Consider the following 27,665-nt stretch of genomic DNA (forward strand, 5'->3'; position numbering starts at 1 on the left):
GGAGTTTTTTTGAAGTCATGGGCTTTATATGAAAGTAAGAGAGTAATAGGAGACTGTGGACTGCTGTGCCCTCTGGTGAATTTATAACTGTGAGGGAATGGTCATAAAACCAATCATTTCCTTGCTCATTGTATTTAGTGTATAAAAATGGAAGTTATGGAGGACTTTATTACAATTTCAATTTTTTTTTTTAATCTGGAGAAAATAGCTAGATGATAGTGTCAAAATGTTTAGATTTGAAGATTAGGATATGAATGACTGAAGTATATTTCTGAGGTAAGCAGCTGATTAATCATCCTTTGATGATTTTACTGCACTGAGCTAGTGAGCTCACTTTCTGTTAAGTTTATCATTGTTCCTTAAAAAAAAAAATATGCACAGAAATTTAATTTGGAAATAAGACATTGAATTCCCTTACTTCTCTTCCACAGCTTACACAGCAAAATTAATAACAATACTGAAGCAAATCCTAAGATGACTTCCATTAAAAAAGAGAACTTTTGTGAGCACGATGTGAAAATGCTAGAGAATACTTGTCAGCAAAATTATGCAAAAATATCTGTGGAAGTTGGTGCAAAGCAAGTAAATTTGCCGCAGACAGGCAGCATGTGTAACTGGGAGGCTGAGGAAAAAGATGCAGTCTTAGATACAGATCCCATGAAGGGGCCACAGTCTGCAGACCTCTTTAAAAATGCCAACATTGATCAGATGCACAAAACTGGCAAGCAGAAAGCCTGTGAAGAAAGCAATGCCACTTGGACTCAGAGGAAACTATCAGCAGGCCGGGCTTCAAAAACGGGAAATTCAAAAACTTCTTCAAAAGATGTCGAGACAGATGGACAAGTGGCTTCATGCAATTCACAGAAGCTGAAGAGTTGCAATTCTGTCTGTTTAATGGGTGAACAAGAGGAAGGGGATGTAGTTCCAGAAAGTCCACTTTCAGATGCTGGTTGTGATGCCTGTACATCTGATCTTGGGGATCCTGGGAAACTGAGCAAATGTCAGAGCAATTCAGGGGACTCGCCTGCTTTTGAGAAAGAAAGTGAACCAGAGTCACCGATGGATGTGGATAATTCTAAAAATAGCTGCCATGGGTCAGAGGCTGATGAAGAAACAAGCCCATTTCTGGATGAACGAGAGGAGATTAATATGTCAAAACCCATAAACAAATCTTTTAAAATTCAATATGGGGATGCTGAATTGGAGTCAAGGAAATCACATTTTTCTGCCAAGGGCTGTGAAAGCTTTGAGGAAGTAGATAATTCTGTTAAAGAGGACAGTCTGCATACAAAGGCACCTGGGATCTCTCCTGCTCCATCATCAGAGTGCAAAGGTGCAAAACCGGGTGTGAAGAGAGACTCCAAAATCACTTCTCACTTCATGAGGATACCTAAAGTTGAGGAGAAAAGGTAGCATTCTGTCTGCCTCTTCATCTGGTTTTTACATGCTTGGAAATTTCCTCCTTGGTGGTAGAATTTCAGAGGCTGGATTGTATAAAGAGTTTTGCAAAATGTATTTTAAGATACAAAGACAACTGACGTAAGATTGAAATAACTTATTTTTAATGGGATTATTTGCAGAGATTTTGAAGGATGTGTTTGTCCAGTGCAATTCTTAGAATTCTTATTAGTTTGATCTGTCAAAAATAGTGAATCTCTTTTGTTGAACTATCAATGCTATTGATGCTTTAGTTGAAATAGACATGGAAAAATTCACTTTCAAGAGCAGTTGTAGAGATGTTTGGGTTTTTTTGTTGATTTTTTGGATTTGAGTGGGGATTTTTTTGATTGTTTTGTTTGGCTCTATTAATAATTTGGGAGAGAGAAGGACTGGTGATTACACTGCAGCAATGAGAACAGGAGCCCTGAGCATGGCACAGGACCCTGCATGCCAGGTGTTGTGGAAGGACAAAAGGATAATCTCTGCTCTGAAGACCCTAGATTTCAGTGGGAACTGAGAAAGTGAATAAGCATCTAAGGAGTGCACAGAAATGAAAGGAGTGTATTTTGGTATAACATGCAGTTCTTTGACTTGACTCAAGTCCTTCAGGTAGGGCGAGAAGGTAGTTTTCCACATCTTTATTGGGGCATTGTCCATGGATACAGATGCTTTTGGGAAAGAGCATGACTCTCTAGAGGAGCACCCTGCTTTGCTAACCTACTACAGTTCTGTGAAGAGCTTTGTCAGCCTGTAGAGTGTTTTGGTAGACATGTGTCTGTGTGTCTTGAGGTGGGGAAGGTTGTTGGTGGTGGGAGCTCTCCCCAGATAAAGCTTTGACATGAGGCCGCAGCAAAGGCTGGCAAATAAACTGACTGCTATTATTGTAACCCTGGGGTGGAAGTTTCTATTTGCCCATCACTTTTTTTCAGGGGAAGTAAAATGTTTCAATGTATTGTATTTTAACAGCAGGAAAGAAAAGTGTGAATTCAAACCCCAGAGGCCAGGAAGGAAGATTGCTAAATATACACCACCTCCTCTGCCAACCAACAAGAAATGGTTTGGAACCCCGATTGAAGAGATGAGAAGGATGCCGGCGTGTGGGGCTCGTCTGCCTCACCTGCGACCCTCAGGCAACCACACCGTGACTGTCAGGGTACAGTAATGCACTGCATTGCCTCAAGTCAGAGTTCTGCCTGAAGTGTTCAGTATTATGAAATCCCATGTGTTAGTCTTAGATTTTGACATCCTGCTTGTACTATTTCTTGCCATTCCTTGCAAGTGGACTGGGGCAACTGATTTTCCTGAAAATTGGTTATTCTGATCCATAGATTTAGGATATTAAGATCCAGAAGAAACACAATAATGGTTTTTCTGCCTCTGTCTTTTTAGGGGCAAGTATTTTTGTTTTGTGGGGGATTGTGAGTGCTTCCTTGACTGAACTGTAAAGTTTGGGAATTTAAATAAGTCTACAAGTAAAATTGGTAATTCCAACATTTTCATGCTATGTTTTCATTTTAATGTGATTCTGGTTTGCGTTCAAGACACACAAAAGGCTCAAGATAGTCAAGATATGGAAAGGACAAGGAATGAAACAGAGTTTCTTGCAATTTTGCCGCTGCATTTTAGATCAAATCTGATAAGTTTTCCTTTAATCCTTTGGAGCAGTATGCAATCCAATTGTTGAAACAAAATGTGACCAGAAAACTATGGGGTGGATAAATCCCAACCAAAAGAAGGATAAACATTGAGTTTAAATACATATTCTGAGAGACTTAGTGCTGCTAGAGGGCTGAATAGCAAATTGAGTCTTTAAGAATGTGGTGTTCTTTCTTTTTACTTTTCTGATGTTCTGCAGAGTAAACTTGAGATATTGCTCTATGTATAATGACTCCTCATCCCTTTCAGTGTTAGGTTAAAAATACTATTTCTGCTCATTACTATGGTTACATTTGTAACTACATTTTGAAAATACTTGGATGAAAATATGTAGATACTTACATTGATAAATGAGGAAATCTTTAGCTGGTGATTTGATATATAGTAATTGAATATATTGCCTTTATTTGAGTGTGTTAAGGTGGTGTTCTTTTCAACAAGTATAATGTGAGGTTAACAGATGGATTTTTTTTCTGAGTAGCTATCCTATGTTTAATTTGTAGCTTTGCCCTTTCCAAAAAGGATGGCTGTAGATGAGAGCTTTTTAAACTGTATTTTTGCTTACTTTTTATTTCTTCCATTTAAAAACTTGAAAGTAGAATCTGATTTTTTTTTCCTGTCCTTTTTTCTTACAGGTAGATCTTCTAAGGGAAGGAGAGGTACCTAAACCTTTTCCAACTCACTACAAAGATTTGTGGGATAACAAGCATGTTAAAATGCCCTGCTCAGAACAAAATTTATACCCTGTAGAGGATGAGGTAAGATTAAGTATTTACAGTTGTGTGATCAAATAAGTTTGATTCCACATAGATGAGTTTTCAGTTTACTGGATTTGCTCAATTGTTAGACTGATTATGGAATTAGAAAATCAAGTCTGAAAAACTGGATTTTGGGTCACGATGCTTCAGATAGAAGACTTTTTTTTTCCTGGTAATTATTTTGCTTAGCTAATGATTTGATGATATATATATTTCTCTACTTACATGGTGTGTAAACTTGAACTCCTTATAAATGACACTTTATTTACTAACATATTTATATGTTATATATTTTTGTGTGAGTGAAGCAATTTGCTATTCCAACAGATGTGAATGAATATGTAAGCACAGTTTGATTATAATACTCTATCAGGTATTGCTGATAGTGAGGTGTATCCGACTGTTGTTCTGCTAAGACAATTGCAGAGAGTAGCCCTGCATGCTTTATTAGTCTAATGTTTCTTGTCACTGCTTGAGACTTAAACATACCCACTGAAATACTTCAATCTAGGATGAATATAATCAGCAAATCTGTCCTGTAGTAAAAGCTCTACAATGATTATTGATACTTGACTCAGAAAAAAAGAATTCTTACAGCCTCTATTAAATACACTCAGTCTTTTCATTTAACAATTTTACAGATGACAGTAAATGTGTTTTTATATTTTGAGTAACTTAATTTGACTTTGTTTTGGGCTTTTATTTTAAAGAATGGAGATAGAACTGCTGGAAGTCGATGGGAACTAATCCAAACTGCCTTACTTAACAGATTTACCTGCTCACATGATTTGAAGGTAAGCCTGTTAGTTTGAAATCCAGTCTTTATGCATGTAAATACATTCAGGTTGTTTGTATACTGCCAGTGATTCTGGCTTGGTTCTGTTTGTTTAATGACTTAGAAAAATAAAGTATGAAAAAGTCTCTGCTGTTCAAGGGATTTCCTAAAGAATGAAGGTTCTTAATGAGTACTAACTTCTAATGAGTTACAATGGTAACTAGCATTACCAGTGAATTTATTCAGAATATTTAAATGAATTGCCATTTTTAAGTCTACACAAAACTATGTTTGTCCAGCAGTATATACTAGTCTGTGGTAAACATAGTGTGAGGGTTTTGTGTAGCCAGCTGGTTGGGGATGCACAGGTGAGAGAGTTGGAAATAATAACTCTTCGCATCAGTTCACTCCACTAAAATCACAATTCAAGCTGCAAACAAAAATCTGTAGATTTTGGAGACTAACGCTCTTTAACTCTTATGTTGACACAAAGTCTTACAGTAACATGAATATTGATTTGGAGCAGCTTAGGGTTGCTATTATATTTTTTGGTGAAGAATGATGTAATTTAGGTTATATCTGAAAGACAGGGAAGGAGGAGGATGCAAAAGCCATAGATAACCTTTGAATAAATAGAGCTTCCCCAGCAACTTTGTTATTTTATTTGGTTTTTTTTTTTCCTTCTTGTGAATTTTTAAGGGTGATATTGTCGTAAAGGATCTATTTAATTTTGCTGTGGTTCTGATTAAGTTCCTAAACCGGTACAACTTCTGCTATATTGTTTTTATACTTTAAATACCTTTTATTGGTACTGTTAACAAAAGCAAGTGTGGTATGGGGAACATTTATGTTCTTTGTTGGGAGATATGCCTTGTCTTGTTTTGTATTAGGAGAAAAAACCCTATAGACTGAAGCTTATTCCTTATTCTTAACCCAAAACAGAGGGTTCAGTATCAAGGATTTGCTCTATATTAGTAGAGCAAATTAAGTGTTACAGATTTTGGTAGGCTCTGTGGCAGATTTTAGCCACCAGATGGTGCTGTTCCTTCAACAGGGAAATTTCCTAAAATGGTTTTTCTTCCATTAATAATTATCTCTTAAGCTCTGTTTTGTTGTGCTTCTTCCTTAGGAGGCCATATTGAGGTACAACGTTGCTTATTCCAAGAAATGGGACTTCACAGCTCTTACTGACTTCTGTGAGAAGGTAAAACAAGTTGATTTAAAATAGGAAGAATAGTAATATAAAAGTGACTATTTTGCCTATATATCTCAATGCTTTTGACTTTATTTCCAATTTCAAGAGTAAATGTTTCCAGTTGTCAGACATCTAAGTGAGCAGCTATGTGGCTGGTAACTTCAGCTGAAACAATAGTTATACTTTATAAAATGGCTTAATTTTAAATTTTATACATGTAGTTTGGGTTCTTCAGTAATGTCTGCGCTTCCTGAAGGTAAGGTGAAAAATGCCCTTTTCCTGTTTTATGACAACCATATTTATTAAGAAATTGTATTAATATTTCCAGTGCAATGTGGTTTTTTTTGTTTTAAAAAGTGTTAGTCTTTTTTTCCTTTTTTTGTAAAACTTTAGTGTTATATTGCAGTGGTTGGTGTTTGTATTGACTGTGCCTTGCTGGTATAGCAGGAAAATTTTGCAATCTGGTGAGATGGTGGATTTAAACTGTAGAGTCTTTGAAAAACTGTGGTGGGTTTTATAGTTTCAAGTATTAGGTATTAGTACTTTCATGGGGAGGATGGAAAAGAGAAATGAATTGTAGGTCTCAAATGCAAGTTGGATTATTAATGTACATCCTGACTGAAAATCAGAAACTATTAATTGAAGCATAATGAAAGATTAAATGAGATGCAGTAGAAATTGTTGTATTTTTCTTCAACACTTCAGAAGTACTTCTAAAACACAGGTTCTTGTTTTCTTGCAAGGGGCTTGCTAAGCTGCAGTAAGACTCAGTGGAAATTAAATTTGAAGTGAATTTTTTTTGTTATATATGTAAATAGATGTCTGCTTAGACCATGTGATCAGAGGAGCTGTTCTGTTCTCTCTGTTGCCTGTCTCCATTGCGTGTGGGGACTGCTCTTTCACAGAATGAATTTTCTTTTGCATGCAGTGCAGTATTATTACTGGGGACAAAAGGCATCTATAAAAATCCCAGTGGTATCGTACTTGCAAGCTACAAGAGCTGCTGTGCTCACCCATCTTGCAGATTTAGTGCTCCCCCTCTATCTCTGGGCTTGCTGCCATGGCTCTGTTGTAAAGGCTGTGGACAGTCAATCTCTGCTCCTGTTGACTCTCCTGCTAAGCAAAATTACCATGGCCTGTTCAGTTCACTTGTGTGCTACTGAAGTAAACATACTTAAGTTAGGATGTTTTAAAGTATGAATGCTGTTCACTTAAAAATCTGACTCATGAATGTACCAGATTTGCATTGTATTGCTACAAGTACAACTGGGCTTGTCCTGATGTGTTCACATCACATTGTGAATGGGATTTCAGAAACTCTGGGTGATTAGATTCAGAGATCATCAGCCAGAGAGCGTAAGTAATATCAGCTGTCTCCAGAGGAGAGGGAACAATCAGGAAATAAACAAGGGATCGGGCATCAATCTTGCATGAGGATGAAAAGAAAATTTTTGTATCCTGGGAATGATGATTTATTTGTGTGGTTCTCAGATGAAGGGAGGAGATCTGTTTCATACACAGATTTTCAACTAAGTTAAAAGAGTGTGCAGCAGTATTTTAAATAAGAAACAGTGAAGGGGTTGTGACAGAGTCGCCTCTTGTAAACCACAGGAGCAAAAGCAAGCCCTGGCTTGCTTTGTTGAATGTACAGAGTTTTCATTTTGTATGAACAGGACATGTGGAGAGGATAGATGTTGCAGAGAAATTTAAGGGCACGTGTGAACGTTCCAAGTTTTGTAAATTAACAAGGCATCTGCTTTCAAAGAATGCTTGCAGTCTGTTCAAGTGAGCAGCACTTGTGTGAAGTTGACATCCTCTGTGGAAATGACCTGAATATACTGGCTGTAGTGAGCTGTAGTGTTTTTGAATTATTGTATTTGTGAGTTAATGATTAAGGGCTATGGTCTGTGTATTTTCTTGTTTATTCTATGATTTTGAGGGTACAGAGGAGCTGTTTCAGGTTTGCCCACCCAAAGCTGAGGGGGTTGGTTAAAAGGAAAGCTGGCCTGAGTAATCGGCCCAAAGGGAGTGGCAGCTCAACAGAAGGAGATGTGGTCACAAAAAAGAAGAAGACTAAAACAGAGTCTGTGATTGTCAGATATGTATTTATATTGTTGGGCACTATTGGCTTTCAGTGCCTGCTTTACCAAAGATTTTGTAGACTGATTTAGAAGGTAGCTGTCCATAAATCTAGTGGTGTCTTGCTTTTGAGGATTATTCAGAAATTACTTCAATAGGTCTATATTTGGTTATAAAGTACCATTTGTTATTTTATCTTCTGATTATGGACGCAGCTCACCTCATCTCTTAATCTCTTAAATACTGTCATATCAGTCTTACACTGGGCTTCATATTTTAGGTATTTCTTTGCAAGTTACACTATAAAAATATGCTTTATTTTTAAACACTACTTTGTAAGGTTCAAGTCAATTTTTTTTGTAACAACAATAATTACTAGTTTATTTGGCTTAGGTTTATTTTCCCTTAAGATGAAAACACTCCCGGCTTTCTTAACTAATAGGAAATAAATATTACGTATGTGAGTCAAGATGTTTTTCTGGAACAACACAAGCCTACAAGTTCTGCAGTCTGGTCAATGTGTTGTCAGAAGAGGGAGCCCTCACACTTTTCAAAATATTCTCTTGAATGTGTTAATGTGTGGAAGTATAATTCCTGTTTGTACTGTGAAGTAAATTGGGAAGTTTGGATTCTTTTCTGTTTCTTTTGATAGTTTCATAGAACCTTTACACAGAACATAGAACTTATTCATAGAGCAATGTATATAAAGATCTTGGTGTCAGTTTACTTCAGACATCTGATTGTTTTGCTGATCTCTACAGAATTTCCAGTGTTGTGTTAATTTGCCATCTCTCTGTTGATATTGACATACATGCTTAGGATTTCTTCAAGTTATTACTTTCTGAATGAAAGTTATTACTGCTAATAATTTCCTTTTTACGTGCAAAATTCTTGTCACTTGGAAGTCATCCTTGCATATATTTTCCCAGAACTTACATAAAAGCCAGGAAAGAATAACCAACAAGCAGAAAAGGAAATGTGAGAAAACCACTATGAATGGAGCTGTTTTGGAGCCCACAGCATGTTATAGATGAGCTTTATTTCTGGGAATGATGATGGGCTGGGTATTAATTACATGCTTTTGCTCAGCAGTGCTATGTACTGTAGTAGTTTTTATTTTTCTGTCTTCTAGATTTGCCATTCCACTTTCAGGCAAAACTTGGAAAATAAATCAAGTTTTTTCTTTTTTCCAAGTGCATGAAATAGAAAGTCTAGTTAGGTCATTCAGGGCTTATGCCTTAGACTAATCTGTGACAGCAGCAACTTCATCTAAAGGAAAAAGTAGGGCTCTGTCATTTGAGAGAATCACGTGGTCTGATGCTTTAGATTGGACCTCCTTGTGCTGGACACACTTTGTTTTTATTATATTGCTTTAAAGTCTCTTAGAGCTTAAGCATAATTCTTGTCAATGAACTCTTCCTCTTATTGCTTGCATCTGTCCTGCCCTTTCAGGAACAAAGGAGTGTTTAAATCTGAAAATGGCATAGACCAAAGATTGAGTTTAGGTAAATTTGTGTGGCATAGGCAGTGATTGTCTCTGAGTTTCTGCAAGTGGTGTGAAAAGTGGATTACAATACATCTTGCAGTTACAATACAGTGAATCCATAACTATGGTTTGTTTGATCATCTTGGTGGAAAGTTTAGGAAATAGAGAAGATACAGGCAGGAGAGTCAGGACTGATGCAAAGGTATGTAATATTTTCCATATGAGGAATGTCTAAATAAGTTAGGATCATTTCACCTTTTCGTCTTAGTTGAGGGACATGAGTAAGGGATATAACAGTACTGGCCAAAAGAAATGTAAGAGAGGGTGAAGAGGAAATGACTGTCTGTTCTTTTGGTACAGCAGTTAAAGGACACCAGATGAGTGTTCTTGGCAGGTAAGGGTTTCAACACCAGACAAAAGTATTTACTGAGATACTGAATAGAGGGCTGTGGAACCCCATGTCAGGGGAGCTAGAAGATACTATGGCCTTACATCAGGTTTTGAAGGAATTTGGAGAAGTTACTGTTAGAAAGATCTCATTGACACTCACAGAGATATTTTTGTGGACTCTGGGAATTTCTGATACTGATTGCTGCAAATGAGGAAGTGCTGCTGATTATTTGTGCTTCTTGCTGTTAGACTTTCCTAGGAATGCTTTGCTGATGTGCTTTCATTGTACTGTTGTTGTGTTGTATATGGAACTATTGTCCATTTTTGCATTCTTATGGCTTGTCTGGATTGAAGCTGAAAGTTGAGACAAGTGGCCTTGTCAATGCAGGGTCTGTTGTTGCATTGTGTACAATATGAGATGTTGCTGACAGAAGGGTATGGCATCTATACAATAGACTTTTTAAAGAGGCAAAAATACTAAAGGTCATTGACATTTTAAATGCTTGAATCACTTAAGGCACTTATGCCTTTCAAAATTTGCTTTTCCAGGCTCTCTTTAAATCCTTGGTGCCTACTTAACTCAAGTAGGAATACTTAAAGGGGAGTATGCTATCAGTATCTTTACAAAGACACTCTCCACTGTGTAATAGTCAGTTTCCAACTGTTATATTTGCTTCTAGTATAGAGAAAACTGTGTCTGTGTCTGCAGTGCCTGTGTATGGATGCCTTATGGTCTTTTAGTCTTTTGAGAAAGCTGTTTGAAGCCAATGAGTCTATTTAATGGCCATTAATTACATATTTGCTTTTGATTCCTATGTAAATTCAGGAAATCCTTTTATATTACAAAATAAGCTGTTTAACTTTTACCTTTGGTAAAAGTATTCTAGGAGACTGAAAGTAAAATTATAATGATGTCTAAAAAGACCAGTCTCTTCCCTTCTTTATATTTAATTACAGAGAAGAACCTTCAGCATGAGAGAAGAATTTACTAGACTACTTTCTCTGTGCTCCTCTTTCTCCTTTTCCAGTCAAGCCTGAGTTCACTGGCTTTAGCCTGAAAACACTGTTAGCAGTTGGAGTTTTGTGGCACAAATCTCAGCTTATTCTAAAATCTGATTAAAAGCCATATAGCAAGGATACAAAGTCACTTGTCAAACTGAAGGAATTTTTTGCTGTTTTTCTACACCCTTTAAAAGTGTTGTCTTAGAATAACAGCTGTAAATAGTTGTGATACAAGATTAGAAAAGGAGTTCCATTTCTCACTTCTTTCAACTAAAACTTACATGACAGGTGCTAACTGCATGCTGGATCCTTTTAGCAGTCCAGAATAGCTGGCATGTGAGACTTTGTTAGTCTGCTTTTACATGCAGGTCTCTGTAAGATTTTGGAACTTCACTTAATGCCATTTTAGAATTTTCCATAAATATAATTTAAAGGCACATAAACTAAGTAATAAGATAAATGCATAAATAAATTTGTCTATAAACACAGCTTTTTCTATTTTCCACAAATATCACACATCCATATTATATATGTTTTGATCTTGCATAAGTCTAGTTTCCTTATCTTGAAAAGTTGAAGTTAACTAGAAATTGGTTTTTGTTTTCACAAATCCTTGCCATTTTAATTTTGGCCTAGCAGTATTTACATGGGTATGTGCACACACACTTTCTAAAACACCACTTTTTCTACTGCAGATGTTGTGTGCAGGTTTCAGAATGTAAGAGAATGTTCTGAAAGTGAGGAGTCATGGAGCTTGTTACAATGAGTCTTGTTAGTCAATGCTTTGCATTTAAGAATAATTAAAGTAGATAGAACACTAATGTTTTTCACTAGAACACCTAGCACATGTATGTTGCTAATTGGGGTGCAAACCTGTAAAACCTGGGATAATGTCTACAGAATGCGCTTAGTGCATTTTTTGGCCATAGTGTAGTTTCTCCTTTAAGTGTATGCCACTACCTAGCATACTGGCATGTTTGGCCTGAACTTGTTACTTTCAGAAAATGTCAGATAGAAGTAATTGAGTTAAGACAGAGCATACTAAATGATAGAGAACTGCCCAAAACAATCAGGCATGCAAATATTTGGCAGTGTGTCTGCTTCCTCTCTAAGAAGAATCAGTTGTGTTTTGAGATAACTGAATAAAATTAAGAACTGTCTTGTCAATGAAATACTCTACTTCAATTGCAGGGAGCCACAGAACAACACAGCTTTTGTGGGTGTATAATCTTATCTTTAATAACCTCAAAATTAACTTGAGAAAATTTTCAAATTACCTAGGTAATTTTGGAAATTATGGTTCCATTTTTTTTAACATTTTTTTCAAACTTTCATCTAAAAAGAAAAGACTATAAATGCAACAACTGAAGATGATGCAAATGAAGTATAGTTTAATTGGATTATGGTTGAGTTCTAGATTTTCATTCATTTGGAAAAGATCAAACACAGAACACTGCTACAGTTAAATATGTGCATATCTTGGGAAGTCTTTATGTTCTAATAAGGCTTCACCCCACTTCTGTCTCCTTGTAGGTCTTATGAACCATGACAGTTTTTCCTGTTTGTTTTGTTGTTTGAATGACCTGCTTGAAAAAGTGATTGCTGTAATCAGTGAAACTGGAATAGAAGGAATTTTGAAGTACCAAATTGTTCTGGTGACTGGGTTTTTGATAAATCATTTTTATAATTGTCTGGACAGTACTAACAGAAGTGAACATTGTATAGAGATGTCAGCACTACAAATGTAGGCTTTTAAGCTAGAAACAGAATGTCCCGAGGCTGAAAATAGCCTATCCATTGCTCCTTGTTGGATTTTACTTTAGTCCAGATGTTTTCAAGCAATTTTCATTACATCAGATTACCTTTTTAAAATCTAAACTGAAAAGGTCTTTTGAGTGTGCCATTTCTTTTCACAGCAGCAGAAAGGAATTTATTCCCGTATTGAACAAAGGGTGAGCTTTTCTGTGGTGGGGGGAATATGCATCTTGTACACATTCAAAAACATTAGAAACTAAGCATTGTGGAAAAAGAGCATTGAATTACAGGCTTATTCTTAGTTTTCTGTACTTTCTTGGCAGAACAGTTGAGTGTTTTTTAAGTAGTGTTTTGTAAGCACTGTTGCAATGACTGCTGAGTTGGAATTATCAGGGAAGGGATAGCTGCACATAGCAGGTGCAGAGATGTAATTATACTGTGTCCAAAGTGCTTGTGGATACTCAATGCTTTAGTAAAGATCTATGTAAAGACACAATCTAAGCATCTCGTTCATAGGTTTTCACTGTATTGAGAACATTCCTGTTTGAAAAACAAAAGAAAAAAAACCCCAGTAAATATAAAATTCTGGGTTTAAAGGCTGCCTTCTGATATTTGCTTTGTTTTGTTTTGGGGTCAGAGAACTGTTGAATAAATTTCTTCCACTGGATTATGTGTAAATCATCATTTATTTGTGCTCACCTATGTATCCCAAATGACTAAGAGAAGCTTCTTTTTATGGTGGGGGGGGGCTTTCCTTAACTGTTTAGTGCTTTCAGATATTTTTTAAAAATTTTATTTTTAATGTATTGAGCAGTTAGAATACCAAAACCCCACGAAACAAATCCTGATGGTCAAAGCTTTCAAGAGAAATGTTTGCTGAAAAGGTGTATGTGTAGGTAAGGAAGTGCTAAAGAGGCATTGCCATTTTTTAGGATGACTACGAAGTATAAATAAAGTGGACTGTAACTATATTCCTGGGTTTTTTTCTCCTTCCTTTTAATCTGAAAAACTGAATTTGCTTTAAAGATTTCCTTGGAGAGATTTTTGCTGCTGCTATGCATTCTTTGAACAGGATATTTACAAAGGTGGCAAGGTGTCTACCCTCAAAATAGTCTGAGGGTCTTATTTAGCCCTCATAATAAATATTAATAAATATAAATAAATATGAGTAATAGTAATTACTAGATATTTTTCTTTAATTATTGGTCATTTTTGAGCTGCCAGTCAAACAAAAAATGGTCTATAGATTGCTTAAAATATGCAATGGTATAGTTTTATCTTTACTTGATCCTTTTTTTCTTCCCTTTTCCCTGTGCTTGACTTGTTTGGTTTGGTTTTTTGGCATGATAAAGAAAATACAGTGTCATAAGGGTAACAGCTGTGTTGTCTCATGAAACTTTTTGTGCCAAGGTTTCAAAAGTGGTTGTAGATCGTATTTAGTTTTATAAATTGTGTTTATATATTGTGTTTTATAAATCACAGCAGTAGTAAATATTTTTTCTCTGTGACTGTATTCAGAAAGATAAAAGTTTTGAATGAGCCTGGAAACAGATCCCTTTCACTTGTAACTTGTATCCGGCAGGTGAAAGGTACTTTATCTTTCCCTCATGTTACAGTTATTCTCTGGAGACAAGGTCACTGTCCTCTTTACTGCTTTACTTCCCTGGAATAACTTGAAAGTATTTAGAAAGTCATATTTGACTTTTCATCCCAGGACTCTCCCACTGCTTTGGAAATGGCTGTGATGGAAATGGCTTCTACCCATGACAGAATCACTCTGCAGGAGCATAGAGGTAGAAGCTATTGGTGGTCTGAAGAGTAGTGAAAATGACTGAGGATAGATTTCCAGTTCCTTGGAAGTAAAAACTGGGCTTCTAAAACAATTAAGAGGAGATTGAAAAACAAACACACAATTTTCTCTCAGATTTTATTTAGAATATTTAAAAGGTTTGAGAACAAAGCAGCAGTTTTTAAGGATGATACACCTGAGAGGTTATTCCAGGGTTGGATTGGCAGAAGACATGAATGAACCTTTGGGGAAAAAAAATTAAACAAAACCAAATTAACCTCTGCCTTGTAAGCTGTCTTCTTTTTTCCTTTTTAAGTGTCAGTTTGTGGTTTTGATAAATGTCAGAAGCATTCTTGTTTTCAAATAAGATTCTTTTCTGCATAATCCAATGTTACGGTTTCTTTCTTCTTTCCTCCAAAGATTACTTTGTCCTTCCTTTTGTTTCTAATCAGACAAGTGCTCAATAAATGGGATGGATTTGACAGCTGAGTGTGTTTCCTACTGAATTAGCTTTGTAAGGGAACTGGGAGAGGCAGATGAGAGTATTCTTTCCTGCAGTTTTGGAAGTTCATTGACATGATTAAGTGGGAACTAGAATGCACTCATACCACACCCCTCACCCCACATTTCTTCTATGTTTCAGTCTTGTTAATATGTACCGTATTTGACATTATGATGAGTCTGTTTTATGGAGGCATATGAATTACTGGGCTGCAGTAACCTGGTGTCTCTGTCTGGGTATGAGTACAGTGATAGTTGTCACATCATGTCTTTAAGTAGAATTGATCTCCTCCCTCTTCAGAAAGAAAGGCTTTGTAGAGAGTGCTGCTTAGTGAAGCTTGTTTTGGGAATGGAATCTAAATAGATTTAAGTCACCCAGTTAGAAGTTGCAGAGGCCTTTTTGTTGTTTGTGTGTGTGTTTGTTGTTTTTCCCCAGTCTGATGTTGTTCCAAGTATCAGATTGAGAAAGTCTCCTCTTAGGATTCTGTAATGTTTAAAGGCACCTGTCACCTGTCGCAGGATTAGAGGAAGAAAGGGAGTACAGATTGCCAGTCTGAGGTTGGTTACTTTCAGGTAAAGTTCTTCAATGTTGTAACCAGTGACTTAGTTGTTTTATTGGCACTGCTGAGTTCTAGTCATAGATTTAGACTTCACCATGTTTAAAGTGTTAAACAGTGTACAAAAAAAACCCATGGGACTTCTGGATGAGACAGGAGAACAGGGAAATAAGTACAGGCTGCTCTGGAAGGAAGAGAAAATGAAAACAGTGCAATAAAGGAGCAGCCATATGTTGTAATTGAGCACACTCAAGTGTCACTTTACTGTCTCAAAATCATGGGATGTTTAGGTTGATAAGGACCCTGAAGTTCATAGAATCCAACATTAACCCAGCATTGCGAACTCCACCACTGAACCATGTCCCTAAGCACCACATCCACGAATTTTTAAGATACCTCCAAGGATGTCATTTTCAGCTTTGAAGTATTTAATGTGCCTCAAAATACCCTATAAAAATACAAAGAGTTATTTTATTTGAGGCAAATTGAAGATAATGGAGAAGGGAAAAAGAAAAAAACCCTATATGTGAAATTAAGAGAATGAAGCTACTGTAAACAGAATACATACAAGTTATTTGGCTTGTCCAATTATTTACTTCAGCATTATCACCTCTAACCATATGATATCTTACATTAAAATAATTTTGAAACTTGTTACTGGAAACTTCAGCGTATTAACTGTAGATGGTTCAGAGCACTGAGAGCATGAGGCATTATAGCAGCTATGAAGTAAAAAGTCAGAAGGTCAAAATCCATTGGAATTAGGAAATAAGAGACACACAGTCTAAAGGAAGCACTCTGGTTTTCCTCTTCATCCTTAAGAACATGGTTCAATTGGTCCTTGTCCTGCCACAAAAGTTAATATGGGGATATAAAACCAAACAAATTGAAAACATTAGGCCATTGCTGTCCTAACGTGCTGGCTGCCTGTGGGCATGACGGCTGTGCCTTCCCATGTGATAGATGGAGCTGTCCAAATTTGTGTATCCTATGTGCAGTTTGTTTGCTTTGATGAGCTGTCAGATTTAGATTTAAACTCTCTACTATCACTATCAACCCATGCTACCTCAGATCCTTCCTATTAGGTCTGTCAGGCATATTCGTCCGCTGCGTTTTGGAGGACTGTTTATAGTGACAAGAGGCCATTACTTACAGCCGTGTTTAGTCAGGCCTCTGCTGCAGGATAAATGTTCATTTTGCTAAATTGCAATGCAGGTTTGGCCAAGAGCTCGTACCTCTGCTACGGCTCACTGAGCAATTTGCATCTTAGGAATTGGAGCCCTAAGTTCTGTTCATTTAATCAGTCACTCCAGTGAAGATAGTGATGGAATTGCCAAATTATTTCTTTAGTAAAGAGCAAGTCATGCTTTGCAACTCTGACTCCATATACTTTTCCCTTAAGGTACAACCCCTGCATGTATTTAATTCCTACATATTTTGCATGATTGGAGCACTGAATAAAATCAACACTCTATTTATGTTTTCGTTTCAAATACTGAAGGAAACTGCAAAGGACAATAGTGCATAACAAGGGAAGGAGAAACTGATCAATTGTTTAAAACAAAAATTGCTACTGTACTTAAATGTATTTTCCTTTATAAAAACTTGTTGACAACCATTTCATATTTTAGAATTCCTTAAGTTATAAAACAAATGTTAGCTCCTTTAAAAATGGAAACTCAGTCCTTTCTCTTAAAGTTTGCAGAGTTGTTTGAAAAAGTTGTACACACTTAAAAGCACATTAGTGAATTCATACAGACATTCCTGTACTAGTAGATTTACTTCCAAGTGAGGTCCTTGTTTTAACAACTTCATTCTGACTAGAACATTCCTGCTTTTTCAAGTGAGAATTGCAACTGAGATCTGCCTTTGTAGCCCATTGATACGGGTCGTGACTGATTCTTTCTCACCGCCCACTCTGCACACATCTAATTATACATGACTTTTTGGTAGGCTGCTTCAACTTATTACTGCATGGGCAGACTACCCCCACCTCCAGGTTATTTTTCTGTAGAATCAGCAAGATGAAGGATCTCAGGAAATTGTCAGGTGAACATGGGAAATGCTGAAATGTGGTGTGTGGGGAGGCGTGTGTGTGTGTTTGGGTGAATAGAATGAACACATCCCTCTTTCAGTGGCATCAAATAAGTAAAATGTGTAATGTCACTCTAAATATCTAAATATCTGGATTTTACATCAGTACAAGTCACTGCTTCCTGAAGAGAGTTGCCTTCTAAATAAATCTTCCCTCAGTTCTGTCGCCAGGTGTTCTGTCTGCCAATGCTAGGTTCTCCAGGTAGGCATTTACATTTTGGCATGTCTGCCAGATGTAGCTGTGTTGTCAGCACTCCATGTCCTGGAATTCTTTTACTTTCCACGACTGAGTGTTCCTTTTTTGCTGCTTTCAAAGCCTGAAAAGGCTGTCACAGGTAACACCAGGCTCTGTGTTGCATTCAGCATAGCTGAGAATATACAGTGGCAGTGGTAGATGTGCAAAGCTGCACCTGTTATGGTGTGTGGGGTGAGTGGTCAGAAGAGTCTGAGGGCCAAGCAGCCAGGGATTTACAGGTGTTCTTTTTCACAGAAACCTCAAAGGAATGTTACCTGTACAGGAAGAGTGTATGGGCAGATAGGGTAAGCTTTAATTACATGGATGTGACCATTTGATAGAGAGCAATGCTGAGTTAGCAGTTTCTTGACAAGGTCTGTGAACTGTGCAATCATATATTTGAAGTTGTGGGGTCTTCATGGCACCCAAAACTCTTTTCAAAATTCACTTCATTCACATGTAAGAGTAATCAGAAGTAAAAGAGAACACTTTGGGGCAATAATAACTTTAAATGTTGATGTTTTTCATTAGTGGAGATCTAGTAAAACTCATTGCATAGAAATACTGTAGAAAAGAAAGCATACTCTAGTACATCATTAGGAAGGTAAGAAGAGGGAAAAGTAGGATTTCAGAGTAGAAGTGGACTTCATAATTAAGTATTCTGCATCAGAGCTGAGCTGTGCAATTGCTGGCCTGCCTCTGTTTTGCAGAAGAAATTGTCTCACACCATTATGTTGTTTTCAAAGAAGCATAAAGAAAAGGTTGAAGTCTTGACAGCTATGACAAAGTCCGGTGCCATAATGTGTCACCAGATAAGTGATACTGTATAGTCTGTGGCAGTCAGCAAAGCACAGCAGCCACTATTTATATGTCAGCTTTAGAAGAGAGGAAGTGTTACCCGAAGGGAAGAGAATATCAGAATTTGACAGCCTGGTAGACATCTGGGGTTAAATGTCAGTTTTTAAATAGCTATAACTTACATATTCATTTTATGGGTTGAGATCTGAAATTCCAGACTTAAATGCTCATTTGGTTACTTTATGGCACTTAAAAACATTGTGCCTAAGAACAGAGCAAAGTTTCCTGCTAGAGCAGATAATGTTAAAGGTTAGGTCATAGCTTTCAGGATTTGACTTGTGCTGTGTAAAAATGTAGGTGCCTATGCAGCCAGCAACAGGAGAGAGAGATGCATCTTGCTCATTTCCCATCCTAAAAAGAAATTTACTTTCAAAAGTAATTTGTTTATTACTTGGATTCTTCCTCATATCAAATGATTTTCATGTTTCCTGGGCTTGTTCTTTTTAAGTTCTTCTTTAATTTTAAAATTTTATATTAAACCCTCATTTTGTGCTTCCGCAAATACCCCACATAATGCATAGAAAGTAACTGTGCAGGTCTTGGCATTGTTATATTTCCCCCCTTTTCCCAATAAGTAATTTGTGCTTTGAGCATTTGTGTTTTGGTTTTTTTCTTCCTGAATACTCTAATCCCTTTATATTACTTGGAGCAGGAGACAACAGAGCCAATATATTTCTATAGTTATTTTAATGATCTCAGAAGACCAGAAGTTGTTAGCCTTCAAGCAGTATTTTTTGGTGTTTATGAGGATCACTGTATCTTGAGTCAGAGGCACCATATTTTCTTCTTCTCAAGAGAATTGCCAGTGTCTTTTTATATTCTGAAGTCTATGTGGAACTTTCCATTGAAATGTGAATTACAAAGCCCCGATACCATGACTAAAGAGATCACTTCCTGTGATTTCACAATTACCCTTAAGTGTTATAGAGACTAAAGTTGATAATACCTTCATGCTGTTTCATCCATTCTGTCTGCAGCTCGTTTTGTGCAAAACTGGTAGCAAATAAATTTTTTAAGTGTTACTTGAACAATAATATTGTGTAGTTTTAAAGCCATCATTTCAGAATTTTGAGGATTTTAGTCTGGAAACTAGTAGAAAGTCTGGATTCCCTGGATGCAGGGTGTCGTGAAGGAGGGAGGCAGACAACTGAGCTGTGACCTTTGCCTTCCATTCCCCAGCTATAGAGCAAGTTGTGTGTTCTCTCTGCTTTTTGCCTTGAATGCAGTATGCAAATCTAACAGGCACTCACATCTGATGCCCATATCCACAGATAACAGGAAAAACTTCCACGGCATAGGAATGTGCTTTTCTCTGCATCTCCCTTCAGCCTGTTCATTCAGCAGACTTGTGAGAGTTTTGAGGCTTCTGTGCTGCTTCACATATTGCAACTGTGCCACTTTATGTTGCATTTCTTTTTATAACCTATCATAGCTTTTCTTAGAAGAGCATTGCCCACCTGAAAGAAATTTTTGCATCTTTGAAAAATAGATGTGTGATACATGAATAGGCATGTGGGAGGGTTCATCTAAACCCTGGGTGTGGGATGGTGCACTCAGAATTGGTAGTTGCAACTGGAAGGGAGATCCTGGACTTGCTCTGAATATATTGGCTTGATAGGCTTTGGCAGCCAAACACATCAACAGTGAGCCAGACAGTGTCAGGGGGGCACTTGAGAACAGGACAAGAAAGGTTTGGTGTGACTTGTTCTTGGGGATAAAAGCTTTGAGAAGCCTTGTGAAACATTGGTGTGCCCATTTGTTTTCAGTGTTGTCAATTCTGGTGTCCCCTTCTTAGATGGTATATTAGAAGAGAGGGTGAGACAGCTGAAATAGTCTCTTCCTGTAGGAAGATTGCAGCTTTAGCATGTGAGGCCTGGCAGGCTGCACCTGTTATGTAATGGTTGTAATTCTTGAGGAAACATGGTGGGGATGGATGGCAGAAAATGCCCAGGATTACATCCTCTTGCATAGGATTTCCTGTTGCTGCTGCAGAGGCCCACTGATCTGAGCCAGAAGTGCATTTTATCTGTCCTTAATAGGAGGGTGTCGCAGGTACTTGTATTGGACTATGACCTGAATATGAAATTTGAGTAAATAATTTCAGTACTTCTGTGGTCAGGTAGTGATTTTTCAGTTGAAAATTTGGTTCATTGCCTTGAAAAGAGTAAAATGGTAACATATTCAAGCTTATTTTAAAAGACACTTGGTGACATGTTTTCTTAACTGCAACTTTTGAGACGTGTTTCTGTATCTCAGTGGATTTTTGCAAGGTAAACTCAGTGAGGCACTATTGTGAAAATGTTAGAGATTTGGCATGAAGCTAAGAGGACCTCTTTATTTTCTCATTTCTTTTGCATGGGTCCCATTTTCACAAACTTTTAATTCAGTTGTTATTTATGAGGTAAAAAGCTTTTTTTTGTCCTTCTTTCTTTTTACCAGGTTCTTGAAGATGCAGAGGCTCAACATCTGTTCCAGTCCATTCTTCCTGATATGGTCAAGCTGGCACTCTGTCTCCCTAGTATCTGCACCCAGGTAAGCAAACACAGCTAGCAGGTGCTCTGTGGCAGAGCACTTCTCTGCAAACTGCAGCTGATGGCTAAGGTAAAAACATCAGGGTCATATCATGTTATGTTCTTAATAAAAGCTGTAATTATTTTCTTAAAGGTAGATGAGACCTAGGGAGCAGAATGGACAATACACATCTGGAATTATGTCATAGAATGTGGAAAAAAAAGTAAATCTCACTGTCATAGTTTTAGCCTGAACTTCAGTAAGTTTCTATATGCTGAAGTGGCTTCTTGCATTTTTTAAATGAAATGACCATGCAACAAATGAGGTTTTAAAATCACGCTTAGAAACTGGAACCACTGAATAATCTGATTCAATTTTTTTATTTCAATCAGATCTAATTTTTTATTTTGGAATTTTTTTAATCGTAGAAGTGGTATTTTGATAAAGCTTTCATTTACTTGGGAACATACTTTATTCCGTTCAGAGCATGTAATACTTGCACACATACAAACCTTAACTAATTCTGTATTAATGCTATAGGACTTAGTTCTGTAAGGAGTAAAGCTGATGAAAGTGAGTAGGGCTGGTCAAATGAAGATGCATGGTAGGTAACATTAGTAGGGTGACAACAATTTGTCAACTCCTTTGTTACCATTTCCTAAATTGGTTCTGTTGGGAATAAGCAGGGAAAATCTTTCCCTACTTTTTATGCTGCAAGGGCCCTGAAGTAGATACGTAATTTCAATCTATGAATATTTCGTACTTTTTTTTTTGCTGGTAACTCGATGAGGGAAGTTGTTTGAAAATTCCATGAAGATTCTGAATACAAGTAAAGCACAAGACTTGCAAGACTTTAAGAGATCACATACTGCTTGGCAACGTAAATTGTGAAGATCTCTATAAGACTCAGTTTTTGGTTAGACATAAAGATAAATTTGTTCCAGTACAACACTATCCAAAATATTCTGGTTTTATAGGTTTCTAGAACTTATTAGAGTGACCTTGTCAGGCTTCTCTCCCCCTCTAGCTGTATAACTTCAGGCATCATAATATAGCTTGTTAATTAAATAGCCGGAAGACAGAATGAGATTCAGTGAATGTGAATGTAGTAGTTATAAGAATGAAGGAAAACTTACTTGCTTTCTGGAGTAAACAGAGCTGTGTATTTAATGGTCTAAATCAACAGCAGTTTCTGTATTCAGAGCTAGAAGGATGAAAATGAAGCTGTACTGGAGCTCAGCTAATTATGACGGCTGAGAATTTTGGAAGAAGGTGAAAACTGTTCTCTTTCTCCTGTCAGATGGGTTTATCATAGTGGTTACTGGACTCAGCAGTCAGAATTATGTACCCCTGCCATGCTCCATATTGTCACATAATTAATAAAATACCATGGATGTTGTGAGCCAAAGCTCAAAATCAGAAGGCTAATGTCTGATAAAATGAAAGGTATCTAATGCTTCAAGTTGAGGAGTTCTTTCTTCCCTCTGCCCCTTTTATTCTTTTTTATATTAAGGAAACCCTGACCAGTGTAAAATAAAACTTCAAACTGAAGACCAAAGTGAAGCTAAGCTTTTTGTTCATTCTGATTATAGAAGAACGTATAATTACACACTTTCTACAAACACCATCAGTGTTATTTCTTCAAGTAGGGAAAAAAAGTTCAAAGCAAGTCATAGAGTTATGATCTGTGGCATGACTTCCATGTTTCTGTGTAAAATTCAAAACATGGTTATTGTAGCTGAAAGCATTCCCTAAGGGTTCTTAACTATGCAGCTATTTAAAGTGGATTTTTATTTCAGTTTTTAACATTGCCCAGGATTTGCAACATCCCATCTGTTTTTCCCCCTCTGCATTCCTGATGGTTTTGTTTGTTACGTTGTGTTTTCCTGATCTTTTTATTATTGATTAGAAATCTTCAGTTGGCCAGGCAACCCCTTTCTGAATTGTCTTGAATAAAGTGTTCTTGACTTTAATGGTGCTGCTGATTAAAGGCTGTACCAATGGCCTAAATTACTCTTGCTCTAATATAACAAATGTAATTTTGTGCTTCTGTTTTTTCTTTCAAAAAGGGTAAGCTAATTATTCTTCTCTCTCCTTCCCTCCTTTCTCCCCTGCCCCTTCCACCCCCTCATTTCTTTTGTTGGTAGCCAATACCTCTGCTGAAACAAAAGATGAATCACTCCATCACAATGTCACAGGAACAGATCGCCAGTTTTCTGGCCAATGCTTTCTTCTGTACTTTTCCACGTCGCAATGCGAAGATGAAGTCTGAGTATTCCAGTTATCCAGACATTAACTTCAACAGGTATGGCACTCAGCAGTAAATGAACCTGATAACCCTGCCATGAAAATATTGTCGTCCTTTTGGGAAGAAACTCATTTGTTACATGTTCCTTTCACTAAATTCACTAGTTTCCTTTTTAGTTTTTTTTTTTCCTATTAACCTCTAAGGGAGAAGAAGACTGAATCTATGTAAGAAAAGATATTGTGCACAGGAATATATGATTAATTTTCCAAATTTTGTCCATGAGCATGCACAGACACCCTCTTGCTCTGGCATAATTAGATTGATGTAATTCCCTGCCTCCTCATAAGCCAATTGTCTGCAAATGGTATATCTTAGTTGTGCTTCAAGTGTTCTGTGTGTATTTAAATTAAAGGTTGGTGTTTCCCCAGCCACGTTTCTGTTGTCTCCTGTGTTATCAGTGGTGATCTGCACATTAAGTCAGATCAGTAAGACTTCATTCTTCAGCATCCATACCATTATTTTAAGGCAGTTGTAGAGCTGCATGCTAAAATTAACCTTTACTTTTTGCTGCAAGTTAGCCTGACAAGGCCACAATAAGAATTTACTTAAAGATTCTCCTATGTCTAAGCAAACATTTAATCTTTTTATCTTAGCACTAACTTATAGATTTGAAAATTTGTTTAGAAATTTGATTAGAAATTTTTCTTCACATCTTTTTTATAATTTATATGCTTAGCTCAATTTTAAATGAGAAAAGTAGTTGGAGACATTTTCTGCTGCAGAATATTATGGTTCACATGGACTTGTAGATTAGAAATATGAGTCCATTGTTTTTTGGCACTTCCATACAAGTGTAGATCAACGGTAAGTTTATTAGGCTGAAGCTTGGATAGATTATTGATCTAGAGTTTTTCTTATTCCTAACTGTTAGCAGATGTAGTGTATGTGCTCTGACAGCTGAGATGAAATATAAAAACAGTGTTGCCTGTGATCCAGCACAGTTTGGTGCATGTATTATGAGAGCTGTATTAGACTAGGGCTTCCCAGAATAAATTGTCAGGCATGCCAATGTACTAATGATGGTTTTGGTAGCTGCTGCCTTTGAGGGCTATCACAGGTTTGTCCATATTGTGTATTTCAGAGGAGAGACCAGGCTCACTGTCTTGGTGATTATCCCAAGAGTGCAGTGGGTTATGGAAGAGAAGTGTGGGTGGACATTATTATACCACACAATTTAATGTATTTTTCTACCAGTAGTTCCCAAGAACAAAGAAATGATAAGTACCATGGGTGCATTAAAAAATACTGATGTTCAGAGCATTGAAAGAAGAGAGTGAAAGGTCTGGAAGGAGTTCTCTTTGCACACTTCCAGCTGTATTTGTGGTATTTTGAAAGGACTTTAAGCTACTGTTTTTTGTTGTAATTTAGGCATTTTATAAACCAAGAAGTTAAATTTTGCATGTTGGATAATTTCTTACCAACTACAGAATAAAATACTGTTAAATAGCTGTAGTAAATTCATATACTCCTCTGTGAACATTGCAGAGTAATGTAAGGTGATAGTATTACAGTGCTCTACTTGTGGTTGACTCAGGGCAATAATATGGCAAACTACTACTAAATAAAAAACCTTGGCAAATTATTAGGCAAATATTTTCCTGCTGTGGACTCAAAGAATGACCAGTATAAGGTATTAAGCATTCAGAATTTTCTGCTCTGCTCCAGTGCTGCATTGTTTTCTGATGTGGCTGCCTGGTGCTATCATAGTAAGGTCCCACAATGTTGTTTAGAAGGGGAATAGAGCAGACAACCTTCAGGCTTTCCTTTTGCATTATGAGTGAGGCAATACTCAGCTTCAAGTCATATAGGCTAGAAAGGCATTTTTATTTGTGCAGGAACAACAGTGTTGTTGCCAAACTGGAGAAAAGAGGGAAGGTAATGTCCTCTTGTTATTGAAGATTAAAAGTGGCTCTTCCTTGGTGTTTGCCAATTTATGCATTTATTAGATAAGTACAATTTCCTTTTCCATTCCTTTTTTTACTTAACCATTTGTTGCACCAAATCCACGCTCCTGTACCCCCTGTATTTTGAATTTGATAATAAGCAGATTAGTGAAGTAAAATACAAGGTGTGGCAGGCAGTGGATAAAATTTGAGACTGTGTCAGTGAGAGTGGGACTGGTAGAATAAAAGCAAAAGGAAGAGTTGTGCAGAGAGTACTACAAGACTGTATAGTTTTCTGCTACTGTATATAACCTGACTTAGTTAAAATCTAAAATGAGGGTGGAGAAGGAGGATAGATAGTATCTTATGTCTTTTCTTCTTCCTGTCAACCCTGTATTTTCCTGCCCTGCAAAGTCTTTAGTACCAAGGACAGAGTAAGCTATCATGTTTTCAGCTATTGTTTCAGACTTGTAAAGATGACAGCATTTGGTTCACTGCAGTGTGTTTTCAGCTTTTTGGGAAGCTGGATGTACTCAAAAGGCAGTAGGCAATGACTGAAGTTAAAATATTTGTGACTTTTTTTCCTGCATATAAAAATGTTTTGATGTAAAGGCTTTGGAGGCTGCTGCTCTGCTCTGCTTAGAGATGGGCATAACAGATTGTTTGCACACCAACCTTTTGTCCCCACAGTATTATGGTCTGTAGCTTTTTTCAGACTTAGTTCTTTCCTCAGCATAATTTATTTGCTACATGACTGTGAATGAATGACTCTGTTCTTAAGGTATCAAAAATAATCTGCTGTTGTTCCCTAACAAAGCCAAATTACTGAGTGCACAGATGCTAGCATTTGAGGGGTTTTTCTTCAGCAAAGATAGTGTTCCTTGATTCTTTTATCCATGTCCTGTCTACATTCATACAAAAGGCTCCCATTCCTCCCCTCAAATCTCTGAGACTGAAAAACTGAAATTTGCCACATCTAAGTTAGAAACACAACTGTGTAAATTTTCTTGTGTTTTTGGTTTTACACAGTAGTCTTTTATCAGGTCATTTTATGCAGACTTTAACATTAGTACCTTTTTATACACTATAAAATAATTATAGTTTTTACATTTAAATGCTTATATGTTCCTTCTTTCCTCCCAGTCTTCTCCCTGCTTTAGGCTTTTATGTGTTATTAGCTATCATATTGTAAGTTCTACCCCTACTCCCCCCAAGGTAGAAATCTGTTTGACAAAACAAGACAGTCACTGCAAGATGCTTTAAAATTTAAGACTCGTAGATACATAAATGCAGCTGATTGAGAGGAAGGCTGTTGTGTATGTTAGTATTAACTTACATCATCAATGCTTTACCTCTCCTCTCCTGCTGTTAGTCTTGCCAAATGAGAGGAGAATCAATGTGGCCATTCCTCTTTTGACACTGAAGCACTTGGTTTAATTGTGTGATGTGACCCTGACTGTCAATTTTGTTTCCTTATCTTGCTACAGACTGAAAGTCACCTGTGTATCATTAAATACTCAGTAATTTAATTGAATTCTTCCCTTTTTTGCTCAGCAGGGATGTGACTATTATGAGTCTTAAGTCATTAATAACATAATTAATTTCAAATATAGTTGATAAAAAGGAATTCATAGTTTAAGAGCTTTAATATTTATGAATTTGAGTAGATAGAATGACATCCATTCAGTGGCCAAACATTAGATCATACTAAATGGCATAAAATATTTCTTCTTTTCAAAATATCAAGCTAAATTTAAAGTGTTCAATTTTTCTTTTTAAAAAAAGTGCTATAATATCGATGATCACAATAGATCATGCAGCTTTATTCCAAAATAACCTATCACAAAAGAAATAAATAATTGAATTTGCCATTTTATTTATTTTATTGATGTATTTTTCCTGGAAGTTGCATTCTGGTTGAGTGTAGAGCCTGAATTACATTGACTCTCTACATTTATGAAGTTGGTTACAGAGTTTAAAGTAGTTGATTGTGGTGATGGTTGTAATTACACTGTAGACACAATAGAATTTGTTAATTTAGGAAACTGTCTAGTTTGGTTATATGTAAAAGCAAAATGTGAGGAAAAATGTCTGCAATATTGAATCAGTGCTCTGGAAAGGACATGGATTTGTCAAGGACCTGCTTTGCTTCTGCTGTGTCTTTGACCTGCTACAGATCTGTTTTAGCTTGTGTCAAGTTAGAAGAACTCTTCCATTTTCCATGTTCAAAAACTCTGTAGTTAAACTGGAGATATGATAGCTCCCATCAAAGCCACTGGGGTGGAATTCAGAACTGAAGGCAGTACGTCTAACAACATGAGCCTGGTAGATCTTCTGGCACATATATTAGTGCATGCTCTGGTCTGAAATCACAAGTATTCCACTGGGACTGA

General features: G+C 36.8%; 1 protein-coding gene across 2 annotated transcripts in view; it reads left to right on the top strand.

Annotated features, from left to right (window-relative positions):
• The window catches only part of PARG (poly(ADP-ribose) glycohydrolase), a 61,299-nt gene that overhangs the window by 5,329 nt on the left and 28,305 nt on the right, over window positions 1–27,665 (top strand). Inside the window, exons 3-9 of one of the 2 annotated variants that reach the window (XM_014250418.2) lie at window positions 432–1,409; window positions 2,407–2,593; window positions 3,732–3,854; window positions 4,565–4,648; window positions 5,759–5,833; window positions 21,010–21,102; window positions 23,229–23,386. In XM_014250418.2, coding sequence (XP_014105893.2) covers window positions 432–1,409; window positions 2,407–2,593; window positions 3,732–3,854; window positions 4,565–4,648; window positions 5,759–5,833; window positions 21,010–21,102; window positions 23,229–23,386 — 1,698 coding nt within the window. The remainder of the gene's footprint in view (window positions 1–431; window positions 1,410–2,406; window positions 2,594–3,731; window positions 3,855–4,564; window positions 4,649–5,758; window positions 5,834–21,009; window positions 21,103–23,228; window positions 23,387–27,665) is intronic. The other variant, XM_005520458.3, reaches the window with a different exon arrangement.

This window comes from Pseudopodoces humilis, chromosome 9, assembly GCF_049639895.1.
Source record: "Pseudopodoces humilis isolate 2021_Gansu_Grassland_sample_001 chromosome 9, ASM4963989v1, whole genome shotgun sequence".
Taxonomy (NCBI): Eukaryota; Metazoa; Chordata; class Aves; order Passeriformes; family Paridae; genus Pseudopodoces; species Pseudopodoces humilis.